This window comes from Oncorhynchus keta, chromosome 15, assembly GCF_023373465.1.
Source record: "Oncorhynchus keta strain PuntledgeMale-10-30-2019 chromosome 15, Oket_V2, whole genome shotgun sequence".
In the NCBI taxonomy this organism is placed as follows: Eukaryota; Metazoa; Chordata; class Actinopteri; order Salmoniformes; family Salmonidae; genus Oncorhynchus; species Oncorhynchus keta.
This window is the reverse complement of record NC_068435.1, coordinates 1,472,893-1,486,335: the sequence shown is the minus strand read 5'-3', so window position 1 is coordinate 1,486,335 and position 13,443 is coordinate 1,472,893. Positions and strand designations below refer to the sequence as shown.

Sequence of the window (13,443 nt, the reverse complement as noted above, 5' to 3'; positions counted from 1 at the left end):
ATTCTGAGGGAGCTGTCAGTCATGTCAGTTTAGTTCCTGTATTCTGAGGGAGCTGTCAGTCATGTCAGTTTAGTTCCTGTATTCTGAGGGAGCTGTCAGTCATGTCAGTTCTAGGCCCTAACCTGATTCAACTAATCAACAGCTGAATGATAAGCAGATTCGTTGAATCAGTGTGTGCTTGGGGCCGGGCCACAACAATGTGTAATGTTAGGGCTACTCAAGGAATGTGTGTATCACTTGTCTTTGTCTTCCTGCGCTCCAGTCTTGTCCTCTAGACCACTCTGGGCTCTCAGGGCCTGGCTGCTGGCTGAGATGAAGCTGATCCAATGCTGCAGATCCTCAGGGTAGTCGGGACACTCCACCTGAACACACAGAGAGAAGAGGACTGAGTCGGGACACTCCACCTGAACACACAGAGAGAAGAGGACTGAGTCGGGACACTCCACCTGAACACACAGAGAGAAGAGGACTGAGTCGGGACACTCCACCTGAACACACAGAGAGAAGAGGACTGAGTCGGGACACTCCACCTGAACACACAGAGAGAAGAGGACTGAGTCGGGACACTCCACCTGAACACACAGAGAGAAGAGGACTGAGTCGGGACACTCCACCTGAACACACAGAGAGAAGAGGACTGAGTCGGGACACTCCACCTGAACACACAGAGAGAAGAGGACTGAGTCGGGACACTCCACCTGAACACACAGAGAGGAGAGGACTGAGCCGGGGCACTCCACCTGAACACACAGAGAGAACAGGACTGAGTCGGGACACTCCACCTGAACACACAGAGAGAAGAGGACTGAGTCGGGACACTCCACCTGAACACACAGAGAGGAGAGGACTGAGCCGGGACACTCCACCTGAACACACAGAGAGAAGAGGACTGAGTCGGGGCACTCCACCTGAACACACAGAGAGAACAGGACTGAGTCGGGACACTCCACCTGAACACACAGAGAGAAGAGGACTGAGTCGGGACACTCCACCTGAACACACAGAGAGAAGGGGACTGAGTCGGGACACTCCACCTGAACACACAGAGAGAAGAGGACTGAGTGGGATACTCCACCTGAACACACAGAGAGGAGAGGACCTTCAGGGTCGGGGCACTCCACCTGAACACACAGAGAGAACAGGACTGAGTCGGGACACCCACCTGAACACACAGAGAGAAGAGGACTGAGTCGGGACACTCCACCTGAACACACAGAGAGGAGAGGACTGAGCCGGGACACTCCACCTGAACACACAGAGAGAAGAGGACTGAGTCGGGGCACTCCACCTGAACACACAGAGAGAACAGGACTGAGTCGGGACACTCCACCTGAACACACAGAGAGAAGAGGACTGAGTCGGGACACTCCACCTGAACACACAGAGAGAAGGGGACTGAGTCGGGACACTCCACCTGAACACACAGAGAGAAGAGGACCGAATGATATCCCATGCATCAAAGGCCCCCTCTCCTCCCTCTCATCCCTCCCTTCCTCTCATCCTCCCCCCCTCCTCTCATCACTCCCTCTCCTACCTTCCTCTTGCAGAGCAGCTGTAGGATGCTCTCAGGGTTGCTACGGAGAACATTCTGTCTGCATAGCATCACCGCGGAGATGAACCCGTCGCCCTGGGAGACAAACCGCTGCTCCACGAAGAATGACTTGTCGTCCCATGCCACGATGCGAGTGCGCAAGTCAAATGCTTCCCCAAAGGCCAGCGAGCGTCGGTAGCGAATAGTGGAGGCCCCCACCACCATGGTGGCCTTCAGGGTCCGTAGGGCCTTAAAGATCCCGTTCCGCATGTAATGGTGGAACCTGGAGGAGGATAAGGAACCAGTACAGACATTACCTAATGCCTTACGTCTGTCTGAGTGATTCTCACAAAACCAGTTTCAAAATGTCTGTAGCAAATTTGAGTTAGAGAACCATGATGCATCTGCAAAAAATCAACTGTCATTCTGAGAACTAAGAAGTGTTAGGTGTCATTCTGAGAACTAAGAGGTGTTAGGTGTCATTCTGAGAACTAAGAGGTGTTAGGTGTCATTCTGAGAACTAAGAGGTGTTAGGTGTCATTCTGAGAACTAAGAGGTGTTAGGTGTCATTCTGAGAACTAAGAGGTGTTAGGTGTCATTCTGAGAACTAAGAGGTGTTAGGTGTCATTCTGAGAACTAAGAGGTGTTAGGTGTCATTCTGAGAACTAAGAGGTGTTAGGTGTCATTCTGAGAACTAAGAGGTGTTAGGTGTCATTCTGAGAACTAAGAGGTGTTAGGTGTCATTCTGAGAACTAAGAGGTCTAAGGTGTCATTCTGAGAACTAAGAGGTGTTAGGTGTCATTCTGAGAACTAAGAGGTGTTAGGTGTCATTCTGAGAACTAAGAGGTCATTCTGAGAACTAAGGTGTCATTCTGAGAACTAAGAGGTGTTAGGTGTCATTCTGAGAACTAAGAGGTGTTAGGTGTCATTCTGAGAACTAAGAGGTGTTAGGTGTCATTCTGAGAACTAAGAGGTGTTAGGTGTCATTCTGAGAACTAAGAGGTGTTAGGTGTCATTCTGAGAACTAAGAGGTGTTAGGTGTCATTCTGAGAACTAAGAGGTGTTAGGTGTCACTCTGAATATATATATATATCCGGATTCAAAGGAGTTATTTTATACAATTTTACTTTACAAAAACCTAACTTATTTGAATACAAAATAGCTTTAGTTTGTCCATAAATCATAAAAATGGTATACTAGGTAAAGTTGACATTAAAATATGTTTATTACATAAAAGCACACCCAGGATGCATCATCTACATCAGGGGTTCTTAAACTATTTCAGCTCCAGAACCGAGACATTGACCGTCCTCCCGTGACCCAAATGAGGCATTGACCGTCCACCCGTGACCCAAATCAGACATTGACCGTCCTCCCGTGACCCAAATGAGACATTGACCGTCCACCCGTGACCCAAATGAGACATTGACCGTCCACCCGTGACCCAAATGAGACATTGACCGTCCACCCGTGACCCAAATGAGACATTGACCGTCCACCCGTGACCCAAATGAGACATTGACCGTCCACCCGTGACCCAAATGAGACATTGACCGTCCACCCGTGACCCAAATGAGACATTGACCGTGAAATTTTCCCACCCGTGAAATGAGACATTGACCGTCCCACCCGTGAAATGAGACATTGACCGTCCTCCCCACCGTCCTCCCGTGAAATGAGACATTGACCGTCCTCCCCACCCGTCCTCCCGTGAAATGAGACATTGACCGTCCTCCGTGTGAAATGAGACATTGACCGTCCTCCCGTGAAATGAGACATTGACCGTCCTCCGTGAAACCCCCGTCCTCCCGTGAAATGAGACATTGACCGTCCACCCGTGAAATGAGACATTGACCGTCCTCCCGTGAAATGAGACATTGACCGTCCTCCCGTGAAATGAGACATTGACCGTCCCTCCCGTGAAATGAGACATTGACCGTCCTCCCGTGAAATGAGACATTGACCGTCCCTCCCGTGAAATGAGACATTGACCGTCCTCCCGTGAAATGAGACATTGACCGTCCTCCCGTGAAATGAGACATTGACCGTCCCACCCGTGAAATGAGACATTGACCGTCCCACCCGTGAAATGAGACATTGACCGTCCTCCCGTGAAATGAGACATTGACCGTCCTCCCGTGAAATGAGACATTGACCGTCCTCCCGTGACCCAAATCGTCCTCCATTAACCCAAAGAAGAAAGTGTGTGAATATAGATGTATTCTCAGGACTCACCTGCCCAGGGTCACTCTGGGAAACCTGGTCTAGAGTAGTCCTCAGGTCAAGTTAACCTTCCGAATGAGGAGCTCATTCTCTAAACACCCCCTTTAACTCACTTGGCCTTCTCATTACCGAAACGGCTAAAAAGCTAAATTGGGAAAAAGTCAGAGAGCCATTACCTTACCAACATGGAGGCATGAATGGGTTTCAGTGATGTGGTCAATTGTTTGCTGATTTAAATTGGCTGTCTCCTTTTACGCTGCTTAAAAAAATAAAGGGAACACTTAAACAACACAATGTAACTCCAAGTCAATCACACTTCTGTGAAATCAAACTGTCCACTTAGGAAGCAACACTGATTGACAACTCATTTCACATGCTGTTGTGCAAATGGAATAGACAACAGGTGGAAATTATAGGCAATTAGCAAGACACCCCCAATAAAGGAGTGGTTCTGCAGGTGGGGACCACAGACCATCTCACTTCCTATGCTTCCTGGCTGATGTTTTGGTCACTTTTGAATGCTGGCGGTGCTTTCACTCTAGTGGTAGCATGAGACGGAGTCTACAACCCACACAAGTGGCTCAGGTAGTGCAGCTCATCCAGGATGGGACATCAATGCGAGCTGTGGCAAGAAGGTTTGCTGTGTCGGTCAGCGTAGTGTCCAGAGCATGGAGGCGCTACCAGGAGACAGGCCAGTACATCAGGAGACGTGGAGGAGGCCGTAGGAGGGCAACAACCCAGCAGTAGGACCGCCACCTCCGCCTTTGTGCAAGGAGGAGCACTGCCAGAGCCCTGCAAGAGCCCTGCAAAATGACCTCCAGCAGGCCACAAATGTGCATGTGTCTGCTCAAACGGTCAGAAACAGACTCCATGAGGGTGGTATGAGGGCCCGACGTCCACAGGTGGGGGTTGTGCTTACAGCCCAACACCGTGCAGGACGTTTGGCATTTGCCAGAGAACACCAAGATTGGCAAATTCGCCACTGGCGCCCTGTGCTCTTCACAGATGAAAGCAGGTTCACACTGAGCACGTGACAGTCAGGATGCCGTGGAGAACGTTCTGCTGCCTGCAGCATCCTCCAGCATGACCTGTTTGGCGGTGGGTGGGTCATGGTGTGGTGTGGCATTTCTTTGGGGGGCCACACAGCCCTTCCATGTGCTCGCCAGAGGTAGCCTGACTGCCATTAGGTACCGAGATGAGATCCTCAGACCCCTTGTGAGACCATATGCTGGTGCGGTTGGCCCTGGGTTCCTCCTAATGCAAGACAATGCTAGACCTCATGTGGTTGGAGTGTGTCAGCAGTTCCTGCAAGAGGAAGGCATTGATGCTATGGACTGGCCCGACCATTCCCCAGGCCTGAATCCAATTGAGCACACCTGGGACATCATGTCTCGCTCCATCCACCAATGCCACGTTGCATCACAGACTGTCCAGGAGTTGGCGGATGCTTTAGTCCAGGTCTGGGAGGAGATCCCTCAGGAGACCATCCGCCACCTCATCAGGAGCATGCCCAGGCGTTGTAGGGAGGTCATACAGGCACGTGGAGGCCACACACACTACTGAGCCTCATTTTAACTTGTTTTAAGGACATTACATCAAAGTTGGATCAGCCTGTAGTGTGGTTTTCCACTTTTGAGTGTGACTCCAAATCCAGACCCTCATGGGTTGATAAATTTGATTTCCATTGATAATTTGTGTGATTTTGTTGTCAGCACATTCAACTACGTAAAGAAAAAAGTATTTAATAAGAATATTTAATTCATTCAGATCCAGGATGTGTTATTTCAGTGTTCCCTTTATTTTTTTGAGCAGTGTATTTGATTGATTAAGCCGTATTAAAGAAACACACATTTCGCATTACCACGTCCTTTTTTTAGGTCCGTTTCGGTAACGAGAACATTGTTTTCGGTAATGATAATAAGCTAATTGTAATATATAGTCAATCGGTGTGCAGTAACGTTACGTATTTACCACGTCTTACACACACACATGGATAGATTCTGTTGTTGGAAAACAAGTTATTTAATTAAGTAGGGTTTGTCAAAGAACATGGCATAAATATGGTATAAACAGTTATTTAATTAGGTAAGGTTTGTCAAAGAACATGGCATAAATATGGTATAAACAGTTATTTAATTAGGTAGGGTTTGTAAGTCGCTCTGGATAAGAGCGTCTGCTAAATGACTTAAATGTAAATGTTTGTCAAAGAACATGGCATAAATATGGTATAAACAGTTATTTAATTAAGGTTTGTCAAAGAACATGGTTTATAATATCCCTGGTTTTTGGTTTTTTGTTTATATATCTATATATCATTAATATGGTATAAACAGTTATTTAATTAAGTTTATAAGGTTTGTCAAAGAACATGGCATAAATATGGTATAAACAGTTATTTAATTAAATAAGGTTTGTCAAAGAACATGGCATTAATATGGTATAAACAGTTATTTAATTAAGTAAGGTTTGTCAAAGAACATGGCATTAATATGGTATAAACAGTTATTTAATTAAGTAGGGTTTGTCAAAGAACATGGCATTAATATGGTATAAACAGTTATTTAATTAAGTAGGGTTTGTAAGTGGCTCTGATAAGATTCTGCTAAATGACTTAAATGTAAATGTTTTCAAAGAACATGGCATAAATATGGTATAAACAGTTATTTAATTAAGTAGGGTTTGTCAAAGAACATGGCATTGTTATGGTATAAACAGTTATTTAATTAAGTAGGGTTTGTCAAAGAACATGGCATTAATATGGTATAAACAGTTATTTAATTAAGTAAGGTTTGTCAAAGAACATGGCATTAATATGGTATAAACAGTTATTTAATTAAGTAGGGTTTGTCAAAGAACATGGCATAAATATGGTATAAACAGTTATTTTACTTTAAGTCACAACTGTCAGTGTGTTTCAGCAAAGAGCAGCATTACCACTTAAAAAGTATATCCCTCATTTTCTAGTGTACCAGATCTCAAACGTACCTGTTGTTTATAATATCCTGGTTGTTTTTGGTCCTATTTTGAAACGTACCTGTTGTTTATAATATCCTGGTTGTTTTTGGTCCTATTTTGAAACGTACCTGTTGTTTATAATATCCTGGTTGTTTTTGGTCCTATTTTGAAACGTACCTGTTGTTTATAATATCCTGGTTGTTTTTGGTCCTATTTTGAAACGTACCTGTTGTTTATAATATCCTGGTTGTTTTTGGTCCTATTTTGAAACGTACCTGTTGTTTATAATATCCTGGTTGTTTTTGGTCCTATTTTGAAACGTACCTGTTGTTTATAATATCCTGGTTGTTTTTGGTCCTATTTTGAAACGTACCTGTTGTTTATAATATCCTAATATCCTGGTTGTTTTTGGTCCTATTTTGAAACGTACCTGTTGTTTATAATATCCTATGGTTGTTTTTGGTCCTATTTTGAAACGTACCTGTTGTTTATAATATCCTGGTTGTTTTTGGTCCTATTTTGAAACGTACCTGTTGTTTATAATATCCTGGTTGTTTTTGGTCCTATTTTGAAACGTACCTGTTGTTTATAATATCCTGGTTGTTTTTGGTCCTATTTTGAAACGTACCTGTTGTTTATAATATCCTGGTTGTTTTTGGTCCTAATCTGAAACATATAGATATGTGTCATGCCATTTGAAACGTATAGATGTTATTATTATATATATAGATATGTTGCCATTTGCCCATAGGATCCCGTTCAATCCAGAAATACCTTAAAACCCCAAAATATCCATGTCCTACCTCACCAATATTAACTGTAATGGATAGATATTATTAAGAATAAAACACAGAAATACCTTAAAACCCCAAAATATCCATGTCCTACCTCACCAATATTAACTGTAATGGATAGATATTAAGAATAAAACACAGAAATACCTTAGTTACATAAGTATTCAGACCTTTTTGCTATGAGACTCGAAATTGAGCTCAGGTGCATCCTGTTTCCATTAATCATCCTTGAGATGTTTCTACAACTTGATTGGAGTCCACCTGTGGTAAATTCAATTGATTAGAGATGATTTGGAAAGGCACACACCTGTCTATATAAGGTCCCATAGTTGACAGTGCATGTCAGAGCAAAATCCAAGCCATGAGGTTGAAGGAATTGTCCATAGCGCTCCGAGACAGGACTGAGTCAAGGCACAGATCTGGGGAAGGGTACCAAAACATTTCTGCAGCATTGAAGGTCCCCAAGAACACAGTGGCCTCCATCATTCTTAAATGGAAGAAGTTTGGAACCACCAATACTTTCTAGAGCTGGCCGCCCAGCCAAACTGAGCTCCAGAGATCCCCTGTGGAGATGGGAGAACCTCCCAGAAGGACAACCATCTCTGCAGCGCTCCACCAATCAGGCCTTTATGGTAGAGTGGCCAGACGGAAGTCACACCTCAGTAAAAGGCACATGACAGGCCACTTGGAGATTACCAAGAGTCACCTGAAGGACTCTCAGACCATGAGAAACAAGATTCTATGGACTGATGAAACCAAGTTTGAACTCTTTGGCCTGAATCCCAAGCGTCACATCTGGAGGAAACCTGGCACCATTCCTACAGTGAAGCATGGTGGTGGCAGCATCATGTTATTGGGATGTTTTTCAGCGGCAGGGACTGGGAGACTAGTCAGGATCGAGGGAAAGATGAACGGAGCAAAGTACAGATATCTCCTTGATGAAAACCTGCTCCAGAGCGCTCAGGACCTCAGACTGGGGCGAAGGTTCACCTTCCAAGAGGACAATGATCATAAGCACACAGCCAAGACAATGCAGGAGTGGCTTCGGGACAAGTCTCTGAATGTCCTTCAGTGTCGCAGCCAGAGCTCAGACTTGAACCCGATCTAACATCTCTGGAGAGACCTGAAAATAGCTGTGCAGCGACGCTCACGATCCAACCTGACAGAGCTTGAGAGGATTTGCAGAGAAGAATTGGAGAAACTCCCTAAATACAGGTGTGCCAAGCTTGTAGCGTCATTCCCAATAAGACTTGAGGCTGTAATCGCTGCCAAAGGTGTTTCAACAAAGTACTGAGTAAAGGGTCTGAATACTTATGTCAATGTGATATTTCAGATTTTGATTTATAATACATTTGCAAAAATGTCTAAAAACCTGTTTTTGCTTTGCCATTATGGGTATTGTGTGTAAATTGATGAGGAAAACAATTAATTTGATCCATTATAGAAAAGGCTGTTAACGTGGAAAAAGTTGAGGGGTATGAATACTTTCTGGATGCACTGCATATATACAGTACCAGTCAAAAGTTTGGACACATCTACTCATTCAAGAGTTTCTTTATTTTTTACTATTTTCTACATTGTAGAATAATAGTGGAGCCATCAAAACTATGAAATATGAATATGTAGCGAGGGCCAGCCGACGAGAGCACACAGGTCGCAGTGGTGGGTAGTATATGGGGCTTTGGTGACAAAACGGATGGCACTGTGATAGACAACATCCAGTTTGCTGAGTAGAGTGTTGGGAGGCTATTTTGTAAATTAAATTGCCGAAGTCGAGGATCGGTAGGATAGTCAGTTTTACGAGGGTACGTTTGGCGGCGTGAGTGAAGGATGCTTTGTTGCGAAATAGGAAACCGATTCTAGATTTAATTTTGTATTGGATATGCATAATATTAGTCTGGAAGGAGAATTTATAGTCTAGCCAGACACCTAGGTATTTGTATTTGTAGTTGTCCACATATTCTAAGCCAGAACCGTCCAGAATAGTGATGCTAGAAGAACCAGATGTATACAGAATGGTGTCGTCTGCGTAGAGGTGGCTCAAGGAATCACCCGCAGCAAAAGCAACATCATAGATATATACAGAGAAAATAGTCGGCCCGAGAATTTAACCCTGTGGTACCCCCATAGAGACTGCCAGAGGTCCGGACAACAGGGCCCCCGATTTGACACACTGAGCTCTATCTGAGAAGTAGCTTGTGAACCAGGCGAGGAAGTCATTTGAGAAACCAAGGCTGTTGAGTCTGCCAATAAAAAAGCAGTGATTGACAGAGTCGAAAGCCTTGGCCAGGTCGATGAAGCCGGCTGCACAGTACTGTCGTTTATCGATGGCGGTTATGATATCGTTTAGTACCTTGAGCGTAGCTGAGGTGCACCCGTGACCGGCTCGGAAAGCAGATTGCAGTGGAGAAGGTACGGTGGGATTCTAAATGGTCAGTGATATGTTTATTAACTTGGCTTTTGAATAATTTAGAAAGACAGGGCAGGATGAATATAGGTCTGTAACAGTTTGGGTCTAGAGTGTCACCCCCTTTGAAGAGGGGGATGACCGCGGCAGCTTTCCAATCTTTAGGAATCTTAGACGATACGAAACAGGTTGAACAGACTGGTAATAGGGACAATGGCAGCGGATTATTATAGAAAGAGAGGGTCCTAAAGGACACCAATACGAAGAAGAGACTTGGGCGAAGGACATTAGGCCGGTGGAAATCTGTCCTTCTGATGAGTCCAAATTTGAGATTTCTGGTTCCAACCACCGTGTCTTTGAGAGGCAGAGTAGGTGAACGAATGATCTCCACATGTGTGGTTCCCACAATGAAACATGGAGGTGGAGGTGTGATGGTGTTTTGCTGTTGACAAAGGTCAGTAATGTATTTGGAATTCAAGGCACACTTAACCAGCATGGCTACCACAGCATTCTGCAGCGATACGCCATCCCGTCTGGATTGTGTTTAGTGGGACTATCATTTGTTTTTCAACAGGACAATGACCCAACACACCTCCAGACTGTGTGAGGGCTATTTGACCAAGAAGGAGAGTGATGGAGTGCTGCATCAGATGACCTGGCCTCCACAATCACCCGACATCAACAGAGTTGAGATGGTTTTGGATGAGTCGGACCGCAGAGTGAAGGAAAAGCAGCCAACAAGTGCTCAGCATATGTGGGAAATCCTTTAAGACTGTTGGAAAAAGCATTCCTCATGAAGCTGGTTGAGAGAAGGCTAAGAGTGTGCAAAGCTGTCATCAAGACAAAGGCTGGCTACTGGAAGAATAAAAATCTATTTTAATTTGTTTAACACTTTTTTTGGTTACTACATGATTCCATGTGTGTTATTTCATAGTTTTGATGTCTTCAATATTATTCTACAATGTAGAAAATAGTAAAAAATAAAGAAAAACCCTTGAATGAGTAGGTGTGTCCAAACGTTGTGCCTTTCACCGCTCTCTCTCTCTATAAAACATACAAAACACTTTAAATATGTTTTTAAAGTAAAGTAGTAAAGTCTAACCTGGCGAAGTCACACTCCCGGAGGTATCTGCCGTTATTCATGTGACCCATATAGTCCAGGTCATGAGGTAGGACCCTCCCAGCAACACTCTGCTCTGCCAGGACATCCCAGACCGGGGGTTGGAACCAGGCCTGCACCACCACCACCACCCCCCGCAGGAAGTACCACACATCCAGACAGGAGAACAGCAGCAGCAGACCCACCAGAGCACACAGCAACATCTCTCTGGAGGAGAGAGAGAGGGATCGAGGAGAGCGACAAAGGGTTTGAATTTCCAGGCGAACAGAAGAGAAGTCACAGATAAAGTTAACAAAAAGAACTGGTTTAAGACAAGTTTCTAACTGGCTTTTTTGAGACAGGCCCTCTATATCCTAATCAGACAGTACCAAATGTTCTGTAAACACCAGCCAGGCCCTCTATATCCTAATCAGACAATACCAAACGTTCTGTAAACACCAGCCAAGTCTCTATATCCTAATCAGACAGTACCAAATGTTCTGTAAACACCAGCCAAGCCCTCTATATCCTAATCAGACAGTACCAAATGTTCTGTAAACACCAGCCAGGCCCTCTATATCCTAATCAGACAGTACCAAATGTTCTGTAAACACCAGCCAGGCCCTCTATATCCTCATCAGACAGTACCAAATGTTCTGTAAACACCAGCCAGGCCCTCTATATCCTAATCAGACAATACCAAATGTTCTGTAAACACCAGCCAAGTCTCTATATCCTAATCAGACAATACCAAATGTTCTGTAAACACCAGCCAGGCCCTCTATATCCTAATCAGACAATACCAAATGTTCTGTAAACACCAGCCAAGTCTCTATATCCTAATCAGACAATACCAAATGTTCTGTAAACACCAGCCAGGCCCTCTATATCCTAATCAGACAATACCAAATGTTCTGTAAACACCAGCCAGGCCCTCTATATCCTAATCAGACAGTACCAAATGTTCTGTAAACACCAGCCAGGCCCTCTATATCCTCAGACAGTACCAAATGTTCTGTAAACACCAGCCAGGCCCTCTATATCCTAATCAGACAGTACCAAATGTTCTGTAAACACCAGCCAGGCCCTCTATATCCTAATCAGACAGTACCAAATGTTCTGTAAACACCAGCCAGGCCCTCTATATCCTAATCAGACAGTACCAAATGTTCTGTAAACACCAGCCAGGCCCTCTATATCCTAATCAGACAGTACCAAATGTTCTGTAAACACCAGCCAGGCCCTCTATATCCTCAGACAGTACCAAATGTTCTGTAAACACCAGCCAGGCCCTCTATATCCTCAGACAGTACCAAATGTTCTGTAAACACCAGCCAGGCCCTCTATATCCTAATCAGACAGTACCAAATGTTCTGTAAACACCAGCCAGGCCCTCTATATCCTAATCAGACAATACCAAATGTTCTGTAAACACCAGCCAAGCCCTCTATATCCTAATCAGACAGTACCAAATGTTCTGTAAACACCAGCCAGGCCCTCTATATCCTAATCAGACAGTACCAAATGTTCTGTAAACACCAGCCAGGCCCTCTATATCCTAATCAGACAGTACCAAATGTTCTGTAAACACCAGCCAAGCCCTCTATATCCTAATCAGACAATACCAGATGTTCTGTAAACACCAGCCAAGCCCTGGGGCAGGAAAGACAGGGCCTCTGGTTTCACTGGCCTTGTTCTAATGGGACTTCATGAAATTAACAATATATTTTTTAGTAGGATTTGTTTCTGCATTTCTTTTTGAATGCAGCCAGCTGGTTGATCAGCCTCCATATACTCCATATGGGGAGGCAGGTGGCCTAGTGGTTAGAGTGTTGGACTAGTCACCGAAAGGTTGCAAGATCGAATCCCCGAGCCGACAAGGTCAAAATCTGTCTAAGGAGCTAGCCTCGGGAGGCTGTAAAGATTTGGCATGGGCCGTCAGATCCTCAAGAAGTTCTGTTCTGTGAGCGTGTGTGGCCTACCACTTTGCGGCTGAGCCATTGTTGCTACAAGACATTTTCACGTCACAATCTCAGTTGACCGGGGCAGCTCAAGCAGGGCAGAAATTTGACAAACTGTCTTGTTGTCCTTCTGTGGCTCAGTTGGTAGAGCATGGCGCTTGTAACGCCAGGGTAGTGGGTTCGATTCCCGGGACCACCCATACGTAGAATGTATGCACACATGACTGTAAGTCGCTTTGGATAAAAGCGTCAGCTAAATGGCATATATTATATAATATTATTATATATTATTGTTGGAAAGGTGACATCCTGTGACGGTGCCATGTTGAAAGTCACTGAGCTCTTCAGTATGAGCCATGCTACTGCCAATGTTTCTGTGCTTGATTTTATACACCTATCAGCAACTGGCGTGGCTATACTATATAGTCTATGGTATATATAGTATATGAAGGGGGGTCATCATACTGCTGTAT

General features: G+C 44.6%; 1 protein-coding gene across 1 annotated transcript in view; it reads right to left on the bottom strand.

The window, feature by feature from the left end:
* Positions 1-221: 221 nt before the first annotated feature.
* Positions 222-13,443, bottom strand: part of LOC127907483 (protein THEM6-like) — a 40,175-nt gene continuing 26,953 nt past the window's right edge. The window contains exons 2-4 of the mRNA XM_052462745.1: positions 11,013-11,237; positions 1,535-1,814; positions 222-362 (exon numbers count right to left, since the gene is read on the bottom strand). Coding sequence (XP_052318705.1) covers positions 234-362; positions 1,535-1,814; positions 11,013-11,233 — 630 coding nt within the window. The 5' untranslated portion in view covers positions 11,234-11,237 and the 3' untranslated portion in view covers positions 222-233. The remainder of the gene's footprint in view (positions 363-1,534; positions 1,815-11,012; positions 11,238-13,443) is intronic.